Below are 27,857 nucleotides of genomic sequence, written 5' to 3' on the forward strand. Positions count from 1 at the left end.
GTTTTTTCACCAAAACAAACTCATACTTTAATTTTATTTTCCATGAACTTTTTGGAAACACTCTCATATATAAGCACACACACATATGACACAACATGACAAGGTCCATTCAGAGGATGAGTGAGGGACTCAGGTTCCATGGCTGAATTTCCTGGCCCATGTTTGCTGTTGGGACACTGGCTACTTGTTCAACTTGTATAAATGGAAACATCTAAAAGGCACAGATGAAGAACACTTTACGACATCTGATTATTACTGAAGATTATTATCTAACATCCATTACTCAGATTGGTCACTTAGCTGATCACTGAAGAGGATGAATTAGGTCGGGGAAGAAGACGATGGTGGAGAGAATTCAGAATTATAGTAAGAGGGTCTGACTTAATAATCAGAATCCCTAAAGTTGATGGAAGGCTCTGGCACATCTGTCTCTTCCAGTTTATAGTCCATTACCTCCCATCAGTGCCCTCTCCTCTGGACCTTAATTGATATATCAAAGCATGCAACAGTTGGACTTGAGTCATGGTCTTCTAACATGCATAGTGGCAGAACCCTGTGTTTTCTTCACTGTATGTCCTCACGAGAATGACATACGTGAAAATGCTAAGAGTGAAGCTGCTCTGGTTGCAGAACGGTGAGTCCTTCTCACTTCTCCTGCTTGGCTCCTTATATAACCTCAACTAGAGGACCACTCCCCAGTCAGAAGAACTCTGCCCTGTTATCCCCATGCTGGTAACAGTCACTATTCCAGCCAGGGTCAGGAAGAAATTCTGACACCTAAACTCAGCCAATCCCACGATACCCTTGGTCCTTATAAAAGTCAAGTGGTTTTCCTAGTCACAGCTAAATAGGAGAGCAGGGACTGAGCCTGGACTGCTGCCTCCTCACCTCTGCCCTCACTCCCCATGGCCAAACTCCTGCTCTGCCCCAAGTCCAGATTGGTGGGAAGCGGGTGAAGGGTCTTTCCTCAAAGGGATTTGAAAGTAAAAGATTTCTACTGGCCAAGTCTTCAGACGTTAAGGGGCTGAAGGGGAAGGGAGCCTGCAGAGTCTGGGTTCTTACCAAGGTGGAAGCTTATTACAGGAGGGTGGGAGTGTGTGTGCCAACAGCTCCTGCTGCCCACCGATCGCACATGAGGTTTGATGGAACACAATTCAAACTGGCATTCATTAGGAACAGGCCCATTTCTGCTTAATCACAGGCAGAGAAAGAGCAAAGAAAATTGGATCAGCCTATATATGCCCTAGCAAAAACCACTGGTAAGCTTCGGTACTTGCAAAAACTTATTTTTTAATGATGCACATCTTAGAAACCTGGGGTTGGAAGAAATTTAGCGGCTTAGAAAGTCCCCCTGGCACAGAGTATATATCAATTAACAGTTATTTACTGAACTTCGAATGTGTGCCAGCCACAAGGCCAGGTGCTGGCACGCTGAGGTGATGTCTCTGAAGGATAAGCACTTTCTGAATTTAGAAGGCTGGTCCAATCAGCTAGAAAGTCTCTGCTTCAGTCTCATCCTCTCACAGGCCCCAGACTCATCTCTGCATGGACACCGATGATGTGGATGTGTCAACTTGGGCAAGTCTATAAACACTTTTCGTACAGTTCCCGCCGTCAATCTCACTACCTAGGTCCTTTTCTTCCAGGACTCATTCAGGTACCACCCCTCCAGGATACCTCTTAACTGACCTAGACAGGTTAGTTGCTACCCTGTGGGCTTCCATGAATCCTGGGTGTGCTTATCCCAACATTCAGTTCTGCCCATTGCCTTTGACTGCCACCGTCTCTCCCCACCGGCAATCAAATGATAGAGGTGCTTACTGAACGTTTCAGGAGCCAGATGGACCTCTCTGAACTGCTTAAGAGGTACATGACAGGTAAGACCTCCTGTAGAGCCCATCTAACTCATGCTCTGTGGATCTCAGCCTGAGGGAGGGGCTGCTGGGTAGACAGGAGTCACCAGGACTTGGGTGGTCTCCTTGGAGATTCCCTATTAGGTCTACAGCACATGGTGTCTTTACAGCAAATTCATGTGGAAGCCTGGATTCTCTGGGCTCCAGGTAAGCTGTTTACTCCAGAGCTATATCACACTATCCCTGAAAACCCTTGGGTTCCACCAGCATAGAAAGAGCAAACAGAATTGGGATTAAACAGAACTGGGGTCCAGCTCTGGTTCAATCAGTTACAAATTGCTTAGTCTTGGACAAGGTATGCACCTTTCCCAGCTTCTTTGTTCACCTGTGACAAGAGTGTGATTCATGCCTCCTAAGGTTGTTGTAGGGTTAACTCAGGGACCTATTTACATCTAGAATGGCCAGCAAAGGCCAAATACAAGGAAAGGTAGTTTTCGCTTTTTATAAATAGCAGCAATGGGCCACTCAGAAGGACTGAATTCCTATGGGAGTGACCACAACAGGGTTGGTGTGTGGTGACCACAGACCACAGCTGGCAGAAGACCATCATTTTCCAGACCCCGGAATCTTAGTTAAATACGCACAATTTTATTGATTGAAGAGATTAGGACAAAACATTAAACCAAGTACAGGACAAAGCACCAGAGGCCATAGATCCCCACCATGCACATCACCAATCTTTCCTCCTACAAGGTACTTAAAAAAGAGGGAAGAGGGAAGGAAAAAAAGGTCCTTCTTGACACAGCACCATCTTCAGAATGTAAAAAACCTCTCTCCTTTATATCCTCCGTTATCAAAATAGAATCGAGGGCAGATCCATGGCCGCCTTGTCACCTGATTATGAACGTGAAGCCGCCCTCCGGGGAACGTGAAGGGCAGGCCCCCTGCGGAGCAGGCATGAAGCATCCAAGAGTCTGAACATACATGCCACATACTATAATGAAGCACAGAGTCAAGTAACATTTACATACTAGAGTCCACGTGTTACCTACCCAAAAACATGACCATTTCACGAAACATATACAGGCAGTAAATCCAAACAACTGAGGTACTGGAAACACAAATATTTATGCCAAAAGAGTTCTGTATCGTACAGCAATAGAAAAGCTGTAATAAAAAAAAAAGAAAAAGAAAACAGAACAAAAACATCTTGCCACTCGAAACCAAATAAAGCTATCTAGAAAAGCAAAGAAAAAGTTATTTCAGGGACAGAAATACTCAAACAGGAAAAAAAATTACATATGTTTAACTACAGCATGTAACATGTCATCCCAAGTCAACCCGTAATTGAAGTACTGGCTTAATACATCACAATGTGACATTTTCCTTAATAAATAGAAGAGTTCTTGAAAATACAAAGGTGCGTATTGGGACAGAGAGCTGTTTTTATTTATATCATCCTAGCTTTCAGCTTATTATCCTTCCTGCTTATCTCTATTGAGGGTTTTGTCCAAACCAGAGGGCCTTTCAAGACAAAAGGATCATTCTCCGTAAAGAAAACGAAATAGCTGCCCTGTATTTTATACACATGGGACAACCTGCTTTGTTTCACTAGTTTCCAATAAAACAAAGACAAAATGTTTAGGTGAGATTGGAGTGTTGCCAAGGCGTCCGAATCCAGGAGCTCCCTGCTAGCTCAGGCCACTGCTACCATCTCAATGTGTAATCCCATAATGCAAACCCTCCCTGTTCAAAGGAAGAAAATAAAGGAGTTCCACTTCTCCCCTTCCTTCTTCCCTTGTCTTTCCCCTTCAAACTATGACAGCAGCGATGCATCTGGAAGCTGGACTTCTAACAGCTTCCTGCCACAAACCAATTGACACAAAACAGAAGAATTTGTTAAAGGACAGATTTTTGTTTTCCCCTTCAGGGAGCAAGCATCAACATGTCATTTCCTGACCAGGATAGTAAATAGTTTATTTAGAAGAAATGAGTTGAAGAGAGCGATTAAGAGACACAAACTGGACTTTTGATTTTTTTTTTTTAACTTTAGCACCCAGGTTTCATGACAGTCTGTGTGCACCGAATTTTGTTTTTAAGTGAACCCCATTAATTAGCAGATAGGTGGTTGGCTTGTTTAAAAAAAAAAAAAATCCTCAGCCAATTGTTCCTTCCCTGAATCATAACAAGAAGTTAAATACTAACAGTGCGATGCCAAGATGTGTGTTTGAGGCAGAGAGTTTTGATTCTGTCAGGATCTGCAACTATTTTTGAACAAAATGAAAAGTGGGGTAGGCGGAAGCAGCCCAACTGGCAAAGGGGTGGTCTCCCAGGGACTCCCGTCCATCCGACCCCAGCCCCTGTCCCACACCTCCTGCCCCATGCTACATGTTTAGTCAGCTCCTTGAAGGTTTTCCTTCTTTGAACCAAGAAACTTGTGAGTGTGTGTGTCTGTCTTGCTATCAAGCCAGGCAATATGTGTTCCCTGGAAGAACTTTCCACTGCCCTCTCTTGCTCCTGGTACCTGCTAAGTCTCTGTGGGGCATGAGCTCAGTTAAAGAAAGGGTCCAAGTTCTCTTCCATGTTGACGTCTGGCACCAGCTGGTCAGACACCTCCTTAGCACCATATCCTGAATTCGAGACGCTAAAATCTGTAGAAAACCAAGCATGGTCCAGAATTTCCTGGGAGGTCAGCCTCTCTGAGGGCTCCCGCCGCAGGATGCTTCGGATGAGGCACTTGGCCTTGGGCGACAGAGTCTCTGGAATGTTGAATTGGCCACGCCGGATCTTGCTGAAGAGGGAGCTGGGCTCAATGTCATGGAAAGGGTACCGCCCCACCAACATGGTGTACAGCATCACGCCCAGGCTCCACACGTCAGCCGCTTTGCCCGAGTAGCTGCCACTGGTGTTCAAGATCTCTGGGCTCACATATGCCGGGCAGCCATGTTTGTCAGACAGGGAATCGTCATCTCCCCGCAGAATGTAGGCATCTTCCAGGCTTTCCAGCTTGACCCGAGTCCTGCAAGAAAAGGAGGAAAATATAAGTTCTGGAGGGTGCTCTGAGAGGTCCCATTAATCCCATCATCATAACATAGCTCCTGGCATAACGCTGCCTTATTCATAGTCATTCATCCATTCAGTCATTCATTTACCTGAGCAGCCACACATTCCTCACATTTACATAATGATACAGGATTCGAACCCAGATCCGACCAACTAAGAACCTGCAGCTCTGCCCACAACTTCCAGCCAGTTTCTGGCTAACATGATATAATGCAATCCGCTAAGACCTTACATATTATTAGTTCAATTCCAGCCTCACAATAAAGCTTTTGGTAGACATGAAGGATTTCACTATCCACTTTTGCAGACTGGACTATCAAGCTCAGAAGAGTTTGAGCCATTTGCCTAGAACCCTTTAGCAGGAAAATGGAGAACCTGGAATGGACACATCTCTCAACATCAATCCTGCTGCTCTTTTTGCTCTACCAGTTGTCTTTTCTTTACGACACAGGCAGAGAATGTTCCAGCAAGACTGCACTCTCATCACCAAGTTCTTCTAAGGCCAAACCCTCCATCAGTCTATCCCAGATTCCCTGCTGAAGTTGACTCCTGTCCTGTCCATCACCCTTTGGGGCCTGCCCCTTGACCTGGGACTATCACATGACTTAAGTCACCTGTATCTTCTGCCTGTGCCAAACACCTGTCATTCTGCTTTCTCACATGTGTGTATGCATGGGTGTCTGTGTATGAATAGCAGCAGGAGCCCAAGATCCTTCTCAAACTATTCACACAGCCCCCAGTCTTCCCCCTAACATTCAAGGACAGTGGTGGTGGCCGACTGGAATTGTAGGACACTCCTTGGGCTGTTGGGGAAGAAAAGGGATGGAGAAATCCTATGAAGCTCTGAGTTCTTGAGCCTCACACTCATCCTTACACAGCAAGGCTCTATGCCACCTCTGGGTATGAAAGAAAGTGTTCAGGAAATAGCACTGGAAATGAGTTGACTTCTTATAATTCACTTTCCTAACCAGTGGTGAATGAAATGAGGATGTAGAACACTCGTGAAAGCTGCACAGAAAGTAATTGAGAACCACCCCTGCCCTGCACCTCCTCCTCATCTGACCTTCTCTCCCCAGCCCAGATGCCTCCTGAGATTGCTTGTTTCCCTGCCCTCCTGTTCTTTGAGTGGGAGGTCAGGCTCTGCTACTGTCCAGTACTTGAAGCAGAGATGGTCTCCTTGCACTCCTGGCCAGAACTCTGCCCTGCAGAGTCCTAACAGTTCTCAGGCCTTATATGCTCAATTCATCCCAGGTCAACACATGGACCCACCAAGGCTTATTGATAAGGTGGCAAGGGACAGGAGGGCTGAGTTAGGATTAAAGAGTTCCCTATCCTTAACCTCACCTATTCCCTTCCTTGTGAAAGTGCACATCCAAGTGTCCGCCATGTTGGTCCCACAGCGAAGTGAGGCAAGAAGAAGAAAGTGCTTGCAGAAACCACTCGGGGCCAAGGTGTAGTCGGAGCTTGTGACTCAAGACCATCCGGTTTCTCTCCCTTCCCTCCACTTGTGGGTCTCAGCCTTTCAGGGTGATCACCACTCAGAGACTGGCAGAAAGGAGGAGGGATTCAAATGGGCCAAAGGGGCAAGGCAGAGAGCTCTGTACAGCACAAGGTTTGGAGAAATCTAGGCCAATTCTAAGATCTCATATCTGGGTTACGGGAGTCCTGAAGATCAAAGAGTGACTACTCCCCCATACACATCTCCACGAGGAGCAAGTAATGACTATGGTCACAGAAAAAAGTGCCTGGTGAGAGCTAGGAGGTGGTTTCTGGGCCAGGCTCCATCTCTCACCTGCTGCATGGCTATGGCTGAGTCATTATTCCCTTTCTATTTCTCAGTCTTAAAGAGGAGCACTGAACAGAGAAATCTTTTCTGTAAGCTATTTTTCAAGTGGGAAAATATACATAACATAAAAGCTACCATTTTTAAGCACACAATTCATTGGAGTTAAGTACACTGAGAGTCGTGCAGCCATCTGGACACGTAGTCTCAAAGTCTCTGCCAGTTTTACCATGCTGGGGTTCGGTCATATATAGCGACACATCTCCTTTCGCTCTTCACCCACATTCTGTTATAATCTAGAGTACATGAGTTCTTCTCCGGCTCCTATAGGTAATGCTCTATAAAAATAGGAAGGTTCTAGATATGCTAATCTAGAAATGTGCTGACTAAAACCAAATCTCTGTTTTCCTTTTGTTTTTCCTAATCTCAGAAGGCAGGTAGATCTGGCCCACCCACCTAGCTAGACGTTCCGCGATCAGATGGAGGTAAGTTGCTCAAATCCAAGGAGCAGAGAGGAAGGACGGGGAGAGAGGGGATCTCGATCCACAGACCCGAGGGGTTCTCTCCACAGCTCCCTCTACTCTCCCCTCACCCTTAAAGCTGCCGCTTGGCTCCCAGGGTGAGTCAGACTCCCGAGCCCCACTTTCCTTGCCTCAGCAGTGGAGTGGCTACAGGAACCATGAGAACTGTGGAAGGAGCAACCACAGTGATAGGCCGTCCCACCTCTGTGGCAGGGACAAGCCCGGGAAAAAAGCGAACCAGAGAGACGACTCAGGTTCTGGGCCGGGCTCCTTTGCCAAAATGTCCAGTGGTGTCTGAGTTCATCCACGTGGGGCCAACATCTTCACCATGGCTGCTGGCCGACCCCACCACCCTCCATCGCCTGTATGGAGCCATGCTTCCTGCCCCTCTCCATCCCAGCCTCTTCTCTCTCAAATGCTCTGCTTGACCATGATTTGTCTGGAGGCCTCTGCCCAGGGTGTCCTCCTGTCGAATGCTCCCTTCCACTATGTGCCCAGCCCCGTTTTCACACCTCTTCTGGAGTGAACTCTATTCATGAGACCTTGCCTGTCCATCCTTCATAAAGCAGGACCCCCAACCCCCATCATCTCTGGGGTCACAATGCATTTACATTTCCATAGTTTTGCATTTATACGGTAATAATTTATATATTATTTAAGTGGTCATTTGGGGATGATCACTGTCTCCCCACCTCCAGGAGTTCGTGAATCTGAAAGTTGCTCTCTATCTATGCTGAGAACAGCTCCTATGTTTGCTGCATATCTGTACTACCTAAATGAGCACCTAGCACAGAGCAAACGCTCCACACAAGAACGAGAGACGGTCATGCCGGTGAACCTCGGAGCTTTGATGTGCTCACCTGGAAAGGAAAGAAAACAGCCCCTACTCGGCTGACCTGGCCAGACTGAAACGGGGAAAAGTATGGAGACCGGATGTGGATTACAACACCCAAGACACTGTCGGGGAAAGGGGAAGGCAGGTATGATTGCAAGAATGTGACCAGCTCCTGAGTCAGCCTTCAGAAGACAAACCTCACCACCTCAAAGCTCTTTCTGCTGAGCCAAATCTGAAGTCCTTTTGCATCCTCTCCCATTCAGGTCCAAACATGAGATTCCAACTACTTCCTTGCCCCTCCAGCTCCTAGCTAAGCTCCCTTTGAAGCTTCCTCACCCCTCTCCTCCATGTCACAGGTAAGGATACTTGCTATGATTGGCTCAGAGAGCAAGGTAGTGTTTTGAACTCAGAGAGACCGGGTTCAAGTTTGGGCCTTGAAAATAACTACCTACCAAATGCCAAACATTATCTATGTACCTAATGCAAGCTGAAGACTTACAAGTACATTCTTTCTACAGTATATGAGATGGACTTCCAAGGCAGGTACCATAATTCCTTCTGCAGGGTAAGCAATAAGCCTAATGCTGCAAGGTACAATAAGCCCATACAGCGGGAGGCTGAGGGCTCACCCTACTCAAGCCGCACCTACTCACAGCGCTGACACAGGAAGCCACGCCCACTCAGCCAACAGCGCCATCAAAGTGGTTAGCACACGTGTCTGGGGACTTTGAAGCTGGAGCCTGTTCAATGTTCATAGGAATATCTGAACCCTGAGCAGGAGCCGAGAGGAGAGGAAGGGAAGCCAGGAGAAGATGGGAGGAAATGCAGCCCTTACAGGCTTTCTATTGACCTTGCCTCCTTCTCGGAATATCCTGAACTTGTTTACATCACTTGTAGGAAGGGTCGAGGCAGTGGGTCTGGATTACATCTTTAAATAGGATCTTTCAGGATGTACACTACAGCTCGAAGGGAAGCAGAGGGAAGTCCGGCAGGCCACCCAAGCTCCAGCTCTGAGCTCCCTAGACCTGCTGTGCAACTGCAGGGGTCTCTGGGCCTTGGCTTCTTCCTCTGAAAAATGGGTGGCCACCACTACTCTGAAGATGGAGTATGGGGGCACCCAGCCCCCAGGACACTCGTACATGTCAGAAATGGGCAGAAATGAATCAAGAGTCTTGCAATTTCTGATGTTCTTTTAGCAGCCTGAGGATTATGCATTTTCCAGGCAAATGAGCTGATTTTCATAAAAATCAACAGGAGCACCTGTGGCCTCAGTAACTGAAAAGACCCACTAATGATTCAGGCATGTGAAAGACATCGGCAAAGTATTTACTCTGCTTGAGCTCCTACACTCTGCACTGGGGTTATCAACAGGAAAAAAAAACAAACAAACAACAACCTGCCCACCTTCCCAGGTTTTGTGAAGAGTAAGAAATAGTGCCCATGGAGAACCCACAGAAGAGCCTAGCATGGCCAACCTGCAAAAAGGTGGCCACCAGGATGACTGAGCTTACAGAGAGGAGCACCCAGCCCAGACCCCAGAGTCCAGGGGGAAAGAAAAATCATCAAACGCTGTTCTTCCCCGCACTGCCTGGAGAGAATTTGCCCAGACACCTCACAGTTCCGTCCTGACGAGGGAATCACTATGTGCTTTCTGGAGGTGGTAATCCTACAGATGGCCCACGAAGAATAAAGATTCTTGAAAGTGACACGGAGGTACGGCTGTGACAGAAAAGCCGTAAATGACAGCGGTTATTTCCTGCAACTTCCCAGTTGCACAGACATCTCCCTACAAGGCAGGAGCCTGGGGAAGGATTGATTTGGCCACAGAAGGTGGATTCCTGCGGGCCTTCTGCAATCTGTCCCTGGCATAGGAAGAGAACAGCCTGCTTTGCTCCCGACCTGCTGAATGAACAAGGCTCACACGTGGGCAGCCTGTGTACTCAATGACGGCCCAGGCGAGCACCAGGCCTGGTGCCACCAGGTCCTGGTGCCAGGTGAGAAAGCCAGGAGCTGCAGGAGATCATTCTTCCCCAGCATCTGTGAAGCAGCAGACGGGGCTTGGAAAGCCCATCCCCCCACCCACTCTGGGCACGGCTTTGAGGGTTCCTGTGGTCACTAATTCCAGCTAGTGACCACTGGCTAGCTCAGGCTCAGTTTCCCTTATGTAAAGTAAGGAGAAAAGACTACACAGCCTGGAAAGGGCTATCCTAGCTTCAAAATTCCTGATTTTAATGTGTTTGTTTTGTTGCTTTTAGATTTTTGCTATAGGGTGTGTGCTCTTGCTGGAGAAAAACAGAGACAGAAAAAGGGAAAGAAGTGAGAAAACAAACTCCTAGGGGGACAGCCATGCTGCAGTCCCTTCTCTTCCTTTCTCTCTGAACTTGGAGCACTAACCCACATGAGCCCAGTGTGATTCTCAAACTGCCGGGTCCAGGACTCAAACTGCAATTGGTCACATAGGAGTCTAGCATCTTAACCACCATGCTATCTGCCCAGTATGACACTTACTATTTGACCCTCTAGTAACAACGGAGTACAGTAACTACCATAGCAAGTATGTTCTAGATCTGGGATCCACTGGGTGCTAGGGTTTTTACAGCCTACATCTTTATTTCTCATAAGAAATGTGAAAAACAGGTATCATAATGTATACTTCTTTATTTTTGGAGAGTTTTTTTTTTATGCTATAGGACTTGTGCGCTCGCCAGAAAGATAGAAAGTGAGAAAACACCCCCAGATGGGATGGCCATGCCGCAATCCCTTCTCCTCCATGTTCCTCTCAGGATCTTGGGCACGCATGCACGCACACGCTCCTGGTGTGAGTTTAAGTCAGTGGGTCCAGGACTCGAACCATGGTTGATTACATGGGAGTTCAGCAACATAGCCATTACGCTAAGTGCTGATCCCTCATGACGTATACTTCTTGACAAGTAAAGAAACTGAGGCTCAGAGAATTAAATTTCCTATATGACACCCAGGGTAACTGAAAAAGTTGAGATCTGAATGTGTGTTGAGAGAATTCTAAAGCCATTGCTCTCTCCAAAATCGTGGTACCAAAATCACAAATCACCTTAGTGTGAAGAAAGGAACTTTCAAAGGGAGATCCCGAGTTGAAGGAGAGGAACACAGCACCAAGTTTATTCAACACGGGATTGTGTACGAAACGCTGCACACACCTTCTGATGGCTATGGCTCATGGGGTAGGACCTGCCCACCTCCTAGATGAAACTGAGATGAAGGAAGCAGATGCCATTTGTCTGAGGCCACCCGACAAGTGAGTGGCAGAGCTGGGATTCAAATACAGGTTTGGTTTGGTTTTCTTCAAACTTCTTTTTAAAGTTTATTTTGAGTGAGAGAGCACACCCCAGCTGGGTCCTGATACTGTGATCCATCCCAGCTTCTGCCAGCCCAGATCATGGGTGCACACATGCCCAGGCATGTAAAGAAATCTCTGGGAACAAACTAGTCACCTTCTCCTGTGGGGTCAGGCTCAGAGAAGGTGGCATTTCACTGCCAAGCCACTGCCAGCCCCCAAACACAGGCTTTAAGCTTCAGGCTTAGTGCTCCATCCACAATATCAAAAATATCCTCCAGGAGCATACGCCACTCTGCTTTTAAACCCTTAGGCATCCCCCAGGTTCTTGGCAGGAAGAGATCAGGGCAGGGTGGGTCAGGGAGAGGCTGAGCTGGGAGTTCAGCCAAGGTGGGTCTGGCAAGGATGGGAAGTCTGGTGGCCTGAAGTCAGGGAACGCTGTTCCAGCATGGGGCTGGAGTGGGAGCAGGCTAAGGGTCAAGTGAGGAGGGTGAGCTGCTGCCAGGTCCACCCTTGCCTTTCCTGTTTCTGAAAAGCACCCTTTGGGGCAAGACCAGTTGGGGTCCCACCTAGGCAGCCACTAGATGAGGCCAGCAAGTCTACGCTGGCACCAGGAACGGCATCATGTGACCTGGGTAGCCCAGCTGGAAATCAACAGGGGCAGGGAGAAAAGCAGCTCAGCAAGGGAAGCCCCTCCAGGGGAGGGAGCTGCTTAGTTCTACCAGGTGGGAACAGCCTCTCACTATCTTCCAAGGCTTCCTAGACTGGGAGATGGGTGTTCCCAGATGACGTGATATGTGAGGCCACCCGGGTTTAGAAAGATAGAGGAACAAGCTAGGAAACAGCACTTCTGTGGTGAGAGACCCATGCCGATTCAAACACCCAGGTGTTCTGGGTAGCACCGACCACCCAGTCGGGCTGGAGCTGGAACGGGGCACTGTAGCAGGGAGGCACACCTCCGCAAGATGTCACACAAGGGCAGCCTGGGGCCTTGTGCTATACAGAGGAAGTGCTTCCTGTCACCATAAGAACAGACAGGAACCGGAGAAAGAGAACTGAGCTGACAGGAATTCCTCATCAATACTCCATTCACCACTCACTCTGCACTTAGAGGAGGCTCCGAAGGATTCCTCCTATCCCAGATCAACTCACTGGCCTCTCAGAAAACCTGCAGGCTCAGTGCTGGCCAGCAGCACCTGGTGCTTAGGCTGACTCAGGGCCCAGAAGGAGGTGACCCAGTGGGTTGGGCACAGGGCTCAGGGAGCACGGAGGGCACACCTGGCCGTCCATCTATTGGGCCGGAAGATGCTCCACTTGGCAGGGAGCCCTAATGGGGGGGTGCCTCCCACAGATAGCCAGGGTTTTGGAAAACCTAGGCTCTGCTCTCAGTTGTACCACTAACACCCTTGGGACCCGGGTAAGGACCTTCGCCTCTGATTTCTTTACCTGCTCCTTAGTCTCCCTACCCCTTCAGCCCCACTTCTAGCATCCCAGTTCAAACTGTATCACTCTGAAGTTGATGTCCAGCTTCCAGGCTCATCACCCTTGATCCATCCTATGCGTGCATTCCCAGAATCACAAAACTAGCCCTATCTCTGCCATCTAAAACACCCTTCGGTGGTTCCTCTTGAGCTTCAGGTCAAGTTCAAGGTCAGCAACATGTAGCCAAGGCCTAGACCTCTGCTTTTTGGCTAGCTTCACCTCTGCCCTCCCTACACACAGCTCCCTTGGGCCTCTTGGCCTGGGTCTCACTTTCTGGACCCTCACCTAGCCCACTGCAGCAGGACCCCATCGCTCCCTGATGTCATTGCTTTCTACCCCCACCCAAGGCCCTGGTGGAATTGTTAAAGAACTATTCCACCATCTCTTCCATAATGCAAGGGCTCTCTTGTGTTGATTCTTGCACCGCCAACACATAGCACAATACCTAGGACACAAGAAGTGCTTCATAAATGTTTTAGAGAGTGTGACACCCACATCTAAGATCGCTCCAGTGCCAACATTCTATCTGGAGTTCAGGGTACAAGGCATGACTCTACTTAACTGCAATGTTTAGAGCCCAAAGAAATTTCAGACAGGTTGGATTCCATTCCACAGTTTGGAGAAACTCCCAAGAATGCTGAGTAAAGTACATTTAACACATGTTTGCATCCACTGCCTTTTATCTTTGACATGGCTGGGGACTTTTCTTAAAATATTTATGCATCTGGGTCCTACAGTGCTATTCACATCCATTTCGTCAATTGTCAGGCATTCACTAAGTACTTAACAAGGCTCAGCCTTATGTTAGAAATGTGGATGAAAAGATAAATAGACCTCCTCTTATAGTTAGTGCCATGGGGACACAAAACCCATCCTGTAAACTGGAACAAGAGAATGTATTAGGACTGCCTGTGATTGGTTGATTACCTGTTGGCCCCAGAGATGACTTCCGTGACTACTCAGCCAAACTGAGACCTGGGTGGGCAGGTCCTTTTGGTGCACATTTGTTGCTTACCTGCACAAGAACATTCTTTCTACGGTTGAGTATTAGAGGTAGTATTTACCTGGTGTCTCTTTCTTTGAGCCAACCTAGTACTTGAGAGAGAAGACTCTGGAGTCAGGTTTCCTGGGTATAATCCCAGGTCTGCCTGTGATTAGTGGTAAGACCCTGGGCCTCAATTTCCTCATCTCCAAAATGGTGATAACAAGTGTACCTTACTCAAAGGTTGATTTCACTGGAGTGGCTTAACAGAATCAAATTCATTAACTTAGCACTGGGGTTAGAACAGCGTCTTGATACATAGTGTATCCTGGAGACTATTTTATTGAGATGTAAGTCTCATAAGACTAGCTTCTGTAGCACCTACAATAATGCCTGGCACATATTAGATGCTCAATAAATATTTGTGCAATGAATAAAGGGATCCCTAGGTTGAACTATTAGAATTAAAGCCATCAGTGACAGCTACTAGTAGGAATGACAGCCATGATTTTGAGTACCTGCAATGCACCAGGTGCATTTATAAAGGTTATCCCTAAGCATTTCAGAGAAGGTAGGCCATCGTCAGAGAGCTAAATCTTACTGCTGCGCCTCTGCTCAGTTTTCAGGAATCCCCCAGTTTTCACTAATCCCACGTGGAGGGGATGGCCGTATCACAATCCCTTCTTCATTCTCTTCCTAGGATTTCAGGCACTCATGCATAAGTGCCCAGTGTGATTTTCAAGCCACTGGGTCCAGGACTCAAATCATGGTCGCCTACGTGGAGTCCAGGGCCTTAACCACTATTCACCTACTGGCCCCCTACTTAGTCTATTTCAAATCACAGAACTCTGAAGAAACTCCTTTTTAACTGTGATAAGAAAAGCCCTTCAAAAGTAAAACTACAGTCTGCCATAGACACTGAAAATAGGATCAAAAATAAAAGTTGCTTTTGCATAACTCAGTAAAAGAAAATGGTGGGTTCATTTCTCATTTGATGTGGAACTTTGAAAATAGCTTTTTCTTTCTTTTTTTTTTTTTTTTTTTAGGGGCTTTTATTTTAGGGGGGTGTTTTGCTATAGGGCGTGTGCGCTCGCCAGACAGAAAGACAAAGACAGAGAGACAGAAAGCAAGAAATCACCCCCGGGGGGGGATGGCCACACTGCAATCCCTTCTCCTCCATTCTCCTCTTGGGATCTTGGGCACACACGCACACGTGCCTGGCGTGAGTTTAAGCCACCGGATCTGGGACTCGAACCGCAGTTGACTACATGGGAGTCCAGCAACATAGCCATTACACTAACTGCTGGTCCCCAAAATAGCTTTCTTTGAAAGGGTGTCTCCACAGGGGGATACATAAGGTTTCTGGACTCCTATTCCATGTGGTGCTCTAGACACCTAATGATCTCTACTTCTTCCTACCTCTCCTATCGAGTCATTAGAATCCAACCTGAGCTGCTCCTACCCAGAAAAGATTTTCATTTATTCAACAAACAGTAATGACCACCATGTTCCAGAAGCAGTAAATGGGACAGTCTATGTCCCCAGGAGGCTCCCAGTCCAACAGTGATGAGGACAGGTTAAGAGATGCACAAATAAACCCTTAGACTAGAGGAGACAGCTATGAGAGATGAGGGAGTGCCAAAGAAGAGGGTCATTTGCCTACTCTGGGGAAAGGAGAATAAGCCAACTTTCTCTTAGAGCTAGCAATCACTCAAGTATGTAAAAGTGGTGACATAAATAAGGGAATTCCAGGAGCTCTGTCTCCTTTAAAGAGAAAAGGTAAGAGACTTTCCTAAGATACAGAGAGCCCACGGCTGGGTCTCCAGGACTCCAAAGACTGTCTTCTGTACTCTGTTAGACACTGAAACTTCACCTGACATGGGAGCAACTAGAAACTTGAGGATCTAAAGTTAGAGCTAATGCAGACATGAACACTTGAGAAAGAGCGCCACCCCTTGGTGGGGCAAGGAGAGAGGTCTCTGGCCTACACGGAGGTGCAGGTCTGCCTACCTGTGAGTGGCACTTACCACACCACAAGCCCCAAGGCTGTTGAGTTCCTGTACAAGGTCCCAGTTTCTACCCAGCAGAAGTAGGCACTGGTTGGCTTCCACAAAGAAGAGGAAATGAAACCTGCTGCATTAAGAGATAACAATCATCTAACCAAAGAAGAAACATGTAATGAGGAGTGTTTCTCAGTTCACATGGTTCTCTCTCTTTTTTTTTTAGCGATATAATGTCAACACTGATCAGAGACTGAAGGTGGAGAGTGTGGCAAGAGGTCTTGTCTTAAGGGAGAAATTCAGACACAAACAAACAGGAATTGTTACAGAAATACCCCCACACACACACACTGCTTTCCTACACAGCTCAAGAATGCCCAGACTTACAGGGCCTTTTGCACCCCAAATTAGTCACAAAACTGGCCCTGCATGTCCAGAGACCCAATGTGCAGAGGAAGCTCAGGTCAGCAGGAGTGGCCGCTGGCTGACAGCTGATTATGGGCCAAGCACTGGCTTCACCTGTGTTAATTCATTTAATTCCACAAGGCAAGTCTTCTGGTTATTTCCATCTACAGATGAGGTAATCTGGCTGCAGAGGTGAGGAGCCTTGCCAAGGTCACTCTTCTCAATAAGTGCAGGTATAGGGACTGGAAGGCACACAGCAACTCCGACTCGACATCTCTGCAGCAGGACTTCTCTCAGGTGCAGATCTTCCCTTGAGGTTCATATTGAAACACAGGGCTTCTAAGAACAGGCTGATTGATTGAGTAGAGCACCCCACAGCAGGAGGAGGAAAGCTCCAGCATGGGGCACACCCTTTGGGGATTTGGGTAAGGTGTTCTATCAGATCAGGGCCTGACCTGCAGACTGACTTTAACTGTCCACACAGACCCGTCTCAGATTTTACTACAGAAACCAGGGATGCAAAGGGCGTGACAAAGGTACGTTCAATCAGGGCTGAGGATTAGTTTCCTCCAAATGCCGCTCAACTCTTGTGGGTCCTTTCAGTGGTGCAAACAGATCAGAGGACCGATCCTGCAGAAGCATCCTGGGGCATGGGAAAACAACAGCAATGCAGGGCTACAGCACAGTGGCCGATCCCGGGCAGACCTGAGCCTTGTGGCCACCTTCTCCTACTTGCATGTACCATCCTGGGCCTCAGTTCCATACCAGATACACATGAGCTGTTGACCACCCTCTTAGCACTAACTAGTTAGAACTAAATGAAACAAAGAGGACCAGGTGGCATCACTAAGGTGCCACTCTTCCCAGAAAAGGCTGTCAAAGAGAGTGATTTCATTCACTCAGACCTACCAAGTCCTGGGAGCTGCTCACCAAGAATGGTATTGATGAACAATGACTCTAGGCACAGCGGTCAGTTAATGATGGCCCGCCCTGCCCTGTGAATCAGAGAGTCATCTCACTTAATCTTCATAACTACCCTGCAGGGATGCTGTTGTTACAAATGGTTTGAGGGAGCTATAACCTGGAAACATTGAATGACTTCTCTAAGAAATGACAAAGCTAGGATTTGAATCTAGAACCCAAATTGGAGTAAAGTGGAAGAAGAATCTGAGCTGCTAATTCAACACAGGAGTAGCGGGTACAGAGGCATCAGGTATGAACACAACTGGGTGTCATTTGTCTATTACACTTGCAAAGCTTCCAATGGGGAGTCGGACTTAAGGTGCTGGCGGTCCCAGGAAGAATGTTTCCCTGGATGGTCCCTGATGCAGAGTTAAGAGATGGTCCACAATCTAAAGTCTGTGCACCAGGAGTCAGGTGAAAGACAGATCTTGTTCTGTACCCTGTGAGACTCAGCCAATCCCACTACATCATGCTTTCACCTTCAAGCACTTTCACGGTCACCAAAGAACAAACAGCACATCCTTGAGAGAGAGAACTGCTTTGCAAAACTATGCCTAAGTGGCACCAGTAGAGGACGTAATGGTTACATTGCTGGACTCCCATGTAGTGGACTGTGGTTCGAATCCTGGACTTGGTAGCTAAAACTCACACCAGGCACATGTGCATGTAGGCCCAACATCCTGTGAGGAGAAAGAAGGAGAAGGAATTGCAGCATGACCATACCCCTGAGGGGTGATTTCTTGCTTTCCAGTGAGTACATGCATTCTATAACAAAAATCTCTTAGAAAAGGAAAAAAAAGTGTCTAAGATTTGAAGTTTAGAGAGGTAAGACTTCCAGAATTTTCATCTATGGTTTCTTTCCCCATGGAATCAATGCATAAAGGGCTAGAGAACAGACAGGAACTCCACAGATTAACTTCTCAAAGCCTTTCATAGTTAACCCATTGTTTCCTCACACTTTCCATGCTGTTGAGAAAAGGAAGTTTTAACTCTACGGAAAGTGATACAATTAAGATGGACGGTGAGAGCTCCCAGTAGTGACTCCAGCCATGCCTCCCTCTATTCTCCTCAAAACACACACCTGGTGACATGAGCCACATGGGCCAGTCTGTCAGCCAATAAGAGATCCTTTGCCATGAAACTCAACATTGCCAGGAATGATGTTGAGTGAACAAGCTAGAAATTTCACATTTTGAAATTAAAAGGTTAAAAAACAAAACAACCGTAGGAAGAGAAAAGGCTATCAGGCATTATCCCTCTTTCATAAGAACTTGACAGTTGGATGGAAATAAAATTCCCATCAGCTAGTGAAGAGAACATTTAGAATATCCTTGAAAACAGAAGCGACCTTCTCAGAGCTGCCCAGACAGAGACACTTGTCATGATCCGGAATGGGAAGCCCTCTGGGACCTCAGAATGGCGTGTGGCAGAGAATGTTAGAGTGAAATACTAGGATTACCAAGCTAGCTGTGGCCTCAGACTGGCCTTGTGCCTTTGAGCAAGGTTGCTCAACCCTTGCATGGCCCAGTAACCTCACCAATCAGATGGGGGAGTCATCATTCTCTAGCCCTCTAGCCCTGCACAGCCAAAGGTGTTCTCAGACATGCCAGACAAGGATGACTAGCTCTTTCATGGTCCCTTATATATTTTATTTTAGAATGGGAAACGTGCTTTAAAGTTAGAAAGGATCTTGCTTTGACATGTTTACTCCAGTGAATCATCCTGCTCTTACATTCATGAAGATATTCCATTCTAGTCCTCTCTGGAAAGGGTCACACTCTTCCACATAAGCCTGATCTAAATCCAGACCAACATCAGAGACCCACAGTTCTTAGACTGCGCCTTGGCACTTCTTCCCTGGGCCCTGGGACGTGGAGGACTGTGGCCTTCCTGCGTACACTCCTTTGGGTTTCTTATACATCCCCTCATAAGGAGAAGCAAAGCCTGGGAATAAAAGGCCTGCAACATCAACTGAGAGGTGTGACCAGCCCTGTGTCTGCTTCCAGCTCGGTCTGTACATGGGGGCAAGGCTCCCACCTCTGCAGGTCTGCCTCCTGGCAAAATGAGAGCCTGGCGCTAGCAGGTGGCACGGTAAAGTCCCGGACTCCCACATGGCTGACTATGGTTCTAGTTCCAGACCTGATGGCTTGAAAATCATGCCAGGCATGTGTGCACATGCCCCAAATCCCAGGAGAATGGACAAGAAGGGAATGCAGCGTGGTCATCCCCTCTGGGGTGTGATTTCCCACTTTCCCCTGTACTGCCTCTCTCTGTCTCCCTCCTCTCTGGTAAGTGCACACACCCTGCAGCAAAAACCTTAAGAAGGAAAGAAAGAAAGAAAGAAAGAAAGAAAGAAAGAAAGAAAGAAAGAAAGAAAGAAAGAGATAGAGAGAGAGAGAGGGAGAGAACGAATAAACGAACGAGGCTAAAAGCCCAGAACCTCTGGAACTCTGGAGTCCACTCTTGCTCCAGTGATCTATGAGTTGGGGACATGCACCCTCCTCTGACTCACTTCACAAATAGTATTTGCTATGGGAAGGGAGGGTGCTATTCCAGGACATACCCCCCTTATGCTTACTGAGGCCTGAAAACTCCTCCCTAAGGAGACATAAGCAAAGATAATGCTTAAATATGCAGGTCCCCATGAAGGAGGACATTCGTTACTCCCCTGGTCCCTGGCAGAAAACGAAGTCCTTGAGAGCTGACTTATTAGACAAAATGGCTTTACTGCTGCTCTTTCCTGTCTATATTCTGCAACATCACCACCCTGCACTTGGGAATACAATATGGACGTGACAGTCCTTCAATATGTAGAGAGACCTAAGTAAATGAAACTATAATCTTATGGAAAGAGGTCAGCAAACACTACCTCTTACCCTGTAGATGGTTATTAACTCTCCAGAAAAGGTAGAATACAGAGGGGCAAAAAGGATATCTTTCTCAGTTATCTGTTGGGGGTCAAAATATCCCCATCTTCCAAATGAGAATATTTCAAGCAGCACCTATCTGAATGTCCTAACTGGAAAGGACCTATATAACAGAGCCATGATGGCAGAAGGATGAGGCGCACGAGGTGCAAAGGGCCCAGTCCGAGGTCCCAGAGAACATGAACTGAGATAAGGACCTGGGTCTCCAGACTCTAAGAGCAAACTGAAGAGCCTAGGAAGAGAAAAAGGAGGGACGGGCCCATGGCTCCATCTCAAGAGAGCTCCCCCTCTCCAGGTTATTAATGATTGTAAAAGCATCTGCAACCCAAGACCAGGATATCAGCTGCCACTGATGCCCATAATCACCCTTTGTGGGCAAAAAACATTTTTTAAAAAGTAGCCAACATCAATAGGTCTAGGAAGGCCAGAGGCCCCTGCATTTTGTAAACCCAGTCGGATTGTAAACACTCATGGCATTATTCTAATTGGGTTAAGTAACAAAAGCACCCCCCCCCAGGTGCTTTGTTCATCCCAAATGTTTCCCAGACATTAACTTCCCAATAAACTCAAACCACATTGGGGAGAATACCAAAGTGCATGTGGATGGACCTCACCCACTTGGATACCATCAGCTCTCTATAAGAAATAGACATCACAGGCCACTGGGCTACATGGCAAACTAACTAGAGAGTAGAAAGGTCTGACCACAACATCTGTGCCAGGCACACAGAAGGGACTCACGGAAGGTTTGCCGAGTGAATACATGAAGGTATTAGCCTTGTAATCAGATAGTCTTAGCTAAGATCCTTAATGTGACAATGGATCCTCTAACTTCACTGACCTTTTCCAGGCAGGGCTGAGGATGCTCAAGGCAGTCATAAGAATCCCATGACATCATGCATGTGGAACAATTCTTGGACTACAGTGAATATAAATGTGTTGCCTGTATCCTTCTAAAAAAAATCGCATTCTTAAAAAACATAATAAAATAAAAAGTTGTTCAAAGGAGTTTTTTCAATCAAAGTCAGCTGGAAAAGAAAGTAAGGCCCCAGTGGGGTCTGCTAAATAGGACGTTATGAGTTAATGGCAGCAGGATGAATGCAACCCAGATGCCTAGCATCCTGTGCAGCCGATCCCGAAATAACCACAGCCTTCTCAGGGCTGGACATTTGCATAGGCATTTCCCCATCTGGAACGCAGGTCCTTCCCATATCACCTGTAATGCATTCATCTTTCAAGTCTTGGCTAAAACATCAACTCTCCTAAAAACCTTCTAAGTTAGAACTGACATTCTTCCTACCACCCAGTTCTGTTGTCAAACAACCCAGAATGCACCTCTAGTCAGGACCTATAACATTTCCTCTATAGGCTGGTGGCTTTTCATTCATTTTGATATCGGCAGTGTGGAGAATGTGGATTAATATTTAATATATGCTCATAAAAAAGCTAATGTATGAATGAATGAATGAATGATTCTAGCCACTGGCTGTTCTGAAGGAAGAATTTCAAAATCCTGCATATAGTGACACTGAAAAGGCCACGCAGACCTGCAGCCATCTTCAGAGTTAGTGACATTAAACCAGATGTATACACTGGGTCACAGAATGTCCTGGCACTTGTCCTTTCAACATGCAATGACACCTATGGAGTCGTGGTTATTTGCTTTCCAAGAGCACTTCAAAATTGCAATATTCACTTCCCCTTGTCTTCCCTCTCAAGCTTTGTTCCACCACCTGGACAAAAGGCTGCAAACATATTCATTCCCGCCACTGAAGCAAGCCACTAGAAGCAGCCTAGCACAAGACAGAGGTCTGGACAGGATTGAGCTTACCTCTCTTCGTCCTTAAAGATGAACTTGCGCAGCTTGAGGTCCCGCAGCACCAGCCCCCCATCATGGCAGTGGGCCACTGCCGAGGCGATCTGGTAGAACAGTCTGGCCGCCTCCTCTTCCCTCAGCTTCTTGCAGGTGCGGACAAACGAGTGCATGTCCCCATAGCTTCGCTCAAAGAACACATAGGCTTTGGTCTCCCCCAGGATAATCTCGGTGATTTGGTTGATGTTGCTATGGGCAGACAGACAAAAGCACGGCGCCAGGGACTCCTGGTAGCAGCTGATATCGAACACCTAGGACAGGACCAGCAACAGGACAGAGTCAGAGATGCCTCCTGCACGATCAGATCACAGAATGCTGACACTTCCCAGAGACCACGGAACGCACTCTGAATGTGGACCCAGACCATCTGACCCTGCCTCTAACCGGCTGTGTAACACTGAACAAGCCACTGACCTCTGTGAGCCTTTGAGGCCTCATGTGTCAAACAGGCCAATGATACTTGACTCACAGTGCTGAGAAGATTATACAAGAAAATGAAGGTAAAGAAATGTAAAATAGTACACAAACAGTATGTTTTATTATTTTTCTCTTTCACCTAATCACTTCTGTTTATAGAAAGACTAAGGCAAAACCTGAGAAAAATAAGTTAATTTACCTTAACTAGAAAAAAAAAGAAAAAGGAGGTAAATCAGCCAACACAACTCAATATTCTAGCAATCAATAGTTCAAACATGTAGGATTTGCTGGAACCAGGTGGTGGCGTAGCACCTCAGAGAGGTCCTAAGGGTTTATGTCCCAGAATGCCCCTGAGCACACTGACATGTGGCACACGTGCCTACCATCTTGCTGGGGGTGGGGGGGTGTGGATCCCAGTATGAAGACTGCACTGGGGGTGGGTCTCTCTCTCTCTCTCTCTCTCTCTCATAGGAAAAAATAAACTTAAAAAGAAAAAAAAACTACGCCTTGCATAATGGTCATCTAATTCAATATGTTTATTTTACAGATACAAAAACTGAGGCTCAGAGAACGAGCCATAACTCAAGCCCCCAGTGGCAGAGCAGGGAATAAGACACAGTCCTTAATATAGCAGATCTGCTTCCTTTGCGCTTCCCTCCACAGATACTAACTCAATGAACCAGTTACGCAATGATTTTTCTATGAATCAAACAGCCTGTGAAATGCCACCTCATCCTGGGGTTGCTTTAAAAGAAAATGCACCATAGATATCATTCAAAACACCTAACAGAAATTACCACCACAAAGAACTGTTGAGATTCTAAGGAAAGCCTTACATTACAAGTCCTCCACGAAATCAGAAACACAAGACCTTCCCTATGGAATGAGGTTTTCCTATCTGGCTGGGAATGTGGGTAAGAAGAATCCATTTGGTGTATACGTGAGTGAGTGGGGGCAGGCGACTGGACGTTTCTCCAGAGAGCATCTAAGGCAGCAACGCCCTCACAGGAAAGAGACTGTTCCTGCTATCAGTTCAATCAGTAGCTTCTTAAATGGCTTTCTCATTAGTTAAAACTTACTTTTCCTGGACCATCATTTTGCAAATGTGGGAAGGAAAACCCTGGACTGAAAGTCACCAGCCTTGTGGCTCTAATACCGTCTCCGCCTCCAGTAATCTGGATGAGGTGGATAAAGCGCTTAGGGTCACTGGACCTCCCTCCTTTTCACAAAAGGAAGATGTTGATTTGGGTCTGGATCTCACAAGAGCATCTGATAAAAGCCCAGTCCCTTCCCCCATGAGGCTGGCAACAGCCTGTCTCTAATGCATTCACATGTCGGATGCATGTAAAGAGAAGCCACAGGCCTTCTGTAACCCATCCAGGGACACAGGCTGCCATTCAGGAATTCTTGAGTTAAGTCCCCCTGAGCTTCAAAGCATGAAATGAAAAAAAAAATCTGTGAGCCAAACAGGGATGCTAAGAACCTCAAGAGGGCTGGTGCAAACCAGGATGGAGAAAGCAAAGTTAATAGTAACATTGTGAATGAACCAGAATCAGGCATCGGGAAAGCGGCACAGCTGCTGCCACTATAACCTAGAATTTAAGAATGAATACTTCACCATCTCCAGAGACCACAAATCACACCCCGATACTGTCAAATGATGACCTAAGAGCAGTGACCTCAGAGGCCTGTTCAATTAGGAAACTGAAATGCTTGAGTCAACTTTAACACCCGGACTGCAGGCAACAGAAACCCAGGGAAGCCTCAAAAATGTCAGAGAGTGAAAAACGCTCTGCAGTAGCTAATGTAAACACTGCATTATATAATGAGGGTGATGTGCTCTGAAGCACCAGGCTGAGGGGTACGTCGCTGGGGCTCGTAGAGTAGGATTATTTATAACATACTTCCTGTTTCCAGTTGCATTTTTTTTAAAGTGATTTTTGCCTGTTACTCGGTCCCATACTAAAAGACTGACTAGATGCAGAATTTTAAGACTCCAATCATATTTATGGCAGCTCCAAAATATGGCCATCCTCTTTTAGGAAGAGACCACATTCCAAGATGGTGGACAGAGTATGAGAAATAAAACAAGTTCTGATGTTTTCCCAACTGGGAAGGAGGCAAACTTTTATTAGTAGCTGTAACAGGCATTTATGGGCTTGGACTGGTATTTAAACCAGCACCTCCAGTGCAAAATCAAGCCAAAAACTTGACTGCCAGCTTCTTTTAAATGTTTAATTTGGAGCCTTAGTTATATAATGTGACAGTTCAGATAAGGCAGTAAGATTAGGCTTTCATTAATAACGTCTGCAAAAACTGTGCCCATTCCGCCAAGATAGTAATTATGTCAATCTGCACAGCAGCTACCAGCGTTTCTATGAAAATGATATAGCTAAAGGTCCCCTGAAGCTCCCCCCTTTCATTTGCCTAGCAAAAGTGGGCACATGGAGACAATAAATGGGTTTATTCTGTAAGTGACCCTGGTATCTCTCTCCCCAATAGTATCCTATAAAACCCTCTATACAGTCGTCCAGAATATATAACATCTTTACATTTGATCTATTTTTTTGCAAGACTTTTTCCGTGGGTCAACGCAAAGCTAGGAAATATGAACCCCATATTTTCAAGCATCAAAAGGAACTTGATTCAATGTGTAGATTTCACTGAGCCTTGAAGTCAGCTAAGGGCCCACAGTCTATATCTGAGGGTAGTTCATAGAAGCAGCCTTATAAAACTCACTTGGAGCTTCCTGGGGTATATACAACTATGCTTGTATAAGAAGTCACCCGCTTCAGCTCTTAGTAAAAAGGCAGGAAAACAGAAGCAGCTGTGTCTTAAAGGGATGACCTCTGTCAAGCAGAACAATGATACTGCACTTAAATCCACTTGTAGCCACACCGTAATTGGTAAGGGGCTGATTCAATCTTTGCAATAACTAAACCAGCAGATTAAGTACAGTTGGAGGCCAGAGAGCACGTCTGCAAATGACACTGTAAGGTCAACCCAGAGAGAAATATGCCTTAAAGAAATCTGGAGAAAGAAAGACAGCAGAGGCCAGAGTCATCTCAGATTTTAAACAAAGAAGTAACAGCAAGATGCTCCCACACAATTTGGCTGCACAGTCCGTTTCAAAGCATCTCCAGCCTTTGAAAAATACTAAAATGCTACACTGAAGTTGAGCAAGAGGAGTGAGAGCACTCACTGCTGGGTGATTGTGCATATTTCATGTGAGAGTGGCAGCTCTGTGGAATTCATTCATTTCAAAGGATGACGATCTCATTGTGTAACATTGCAGGACTTCTGAGAATTCAATCTATCTCTGAATAGCCGCCTGCATTTTGGTGAACCAGAGGTCGTTTCTTCGGGTCTCAGTAACTTGGAAAAGGTGCAAAATACCAAATGCTCATTACAAGCAAAGAGCACTAGTCTCTCATCCTCCCTAAGGTCTGCACTCAACAATCGCCAAACTGTTTAAAACCATTTTTCACAATGAAATACTCCAGTCTGGTATACACTACAGCAGGTCCACGAAGGCTGATGGCAAAGGTGGGATTTGTAACACAAAGGTGGGATTTGTGTGCAGTGCCCATTTCAGACCCACCTCGCCACCTCCTTTCCCCAAAAGCACACCAGGCAGCAAATCTAAAATTAAGTGATAATGAATTCTTGATCTGTGTCCAATACCTGGAAGTAGGATGTTTGCTGTAATTTTTTTTTTTTTGCAACCAATCCCTTCTTCACCCTCTTGTTAGTACCCTGAGGTACACACAAAGACTCATGCACACACACACACACACACACACACACGCACAAACTAGTCACTGCCCAGGGTCAAAGACAAAAAGGAAACTCAAGTGTCCATCTGGGTATTAGTCATGTGAGTCCCTAGGGCTCTAAAGGCTGGTCTCTAAACCATGCAGGCAGAGGTGTGTACTGGGGGTGGGGGGGAAATGCTGTGCATGCCAGGAAGTCTAGAGATGAAAAGAAACGAAGACAAGAGGAAGACCCAAAGGATTCACTGTTCACCCAAAGGTGCAGCAGCAGCTTTGGTTTCCACCCAACCCTCTTTCAAGGCTGCAGGCAGAAGAAAGGGCTTTGTAAACTCCTTCCCGGCGCAGGGCCCCTCGGCTCAGCCAGAGGGGACACCTTTGTGTGTCTCTATAAAGGGCACCTTCGGAACAAAGGTTTAACACCTGCACGCTGCTTAGAACAATGGCTGCAAAAGGAACTGAGTCAGCAGTGTCTTCCAATTAGCGGGGGATTCCCCTCTCCTCCTTGGAAGGGGAGGGGGCTAGACAGGGAGAAGTCCCCTGTGCAGAGGGACCCGGCCTCGGGCACAGAAGCCCCACGAGCGGTAGGGAGCACGCGTGTCCGTGGAGCCTCAGTCCCGCCGCCCTCCCCGCCGGGGCTCTCCCCAAAACGCCCCCGCCGCAGCCTGCCCCATTGTCTGAAACGGTCTAAAAACTTCGCAACTAGTCAAACAGGAACAAATAAACAAATAAACTCGTTTAACAAGGCCATGGATAATTAATTACCCGGAGAATTTTCCTCCCCTGGACTCGCAGGTTCGGCGACCTCCCAGCCCCTGCGGCCCCTACCAACGGGCCTCGGGAATCCTTTCAAGAGACAAAAAGCCACCCCAACCCGGGCGCTGTACCTTGCACACCAGCTCCTCTCCGCTGTGCAGATGCACGGCACGGAAAACGTGGTCTCCCTCCAGAGGTTCCAACAATAAGTATTTCCCGATGCAAGAAACGCAATGCGACAAGTTCGGAGTCTCCGGCGGGCTCGGGGAGCCAAGGTTCGGGCTGAAACTCTGGCTGGGCTCGGCGGACCTTATAGACGACAACTCTTCGAAATCCTGGGTTTTGTTCCGCGATCTCCCATATCTCGCTATTGTGATAGGGGTGGACCTGTGTATGTTCATGAGTGTGGGGATCGCACACGACAAACAAAAAAGCCCGCTGGAGAGAGGTGAGTCGCAGGCGAGCGCGGCTGCAGGCGCCTCCGGATTTAAAAAGGGAACGAGACAGGAGGGACGGGAAAGGGGCTACGTGAAGAGAGTTAGAAGCCTCCACTGGGCGCCGCCGGGCACCTGATCTGTTCCGAGCCCGGCTCCCGGTGGTAAGCAGTCGGCAGGCAACTCGGGTCCTTTTGTTACCCCAAAGCAGCCAGCGAGGTGCAGAATCGCCGCACTGTTAGTTCCTCCCTCTCTCTTCCAGCGTGGATCCGGACGAGTAGCCGGGCTGAGAAGGTGGGAGCTGCCGCGCCGGTGGCCCGAAGCGATCCCCAGGCAGGCTTGCAAATCGCAGACGGGGCGAGGAGCCCTGCTTTACTTTACGCAGTCTTCGGGGAGCGCCCGGCAGCGGCTCGGTCTCCACGCGTTAGAAACCAAACAAAAAGAAAAAGGAAATAAGCACGGGGCTACCGGCTCGTAGGC

General features: G+C 47.2%; 1 protein-coding gene across 1 annotated transcript; it reads right to left on the minus strand.

Annotated features, from left to right (window-relative positions):
- Positions 1–2,481: 2,481 nt before the first annotated feature.
- Positions 2,482–27,857, minus strand: TRIB2 (tribbles pseudokinase 2). The gene is made up of 3 exons (XM_027773457.1): positions 27,075–27,857; positions 21,959–22,251; positions 2,482–4,872 (listed from the first exon to the last, which is right to left on the minus strand). The coding sequence occupies exons 1-3, from the start codon at positions 27,342–27,344 to the stop codon at positions 4,404–4,406; spliced, it is 1,032 nt and encodes a 343-aa protein (XP_027629258.1). The 5' UTR covers positions 27,345–27,857; the 3' UTR covers positions 2,482–4,403.

Source organism: Tupaia chinensis, unplaced genomic scaffold (genome assembly GCF_000334495.1).
Source record: "Tupaia chinensis unplaced genomic scaffold, TupChi_1.0 Scaffold000045_1, whole genome shotgun sequence".
NCBI classification, from domain to species: Eukaryota; Metazoa; Chordata; class Mammalia; order Scandentia; family Tupaiidae; genus Tupaia; species Tupaia belangeri.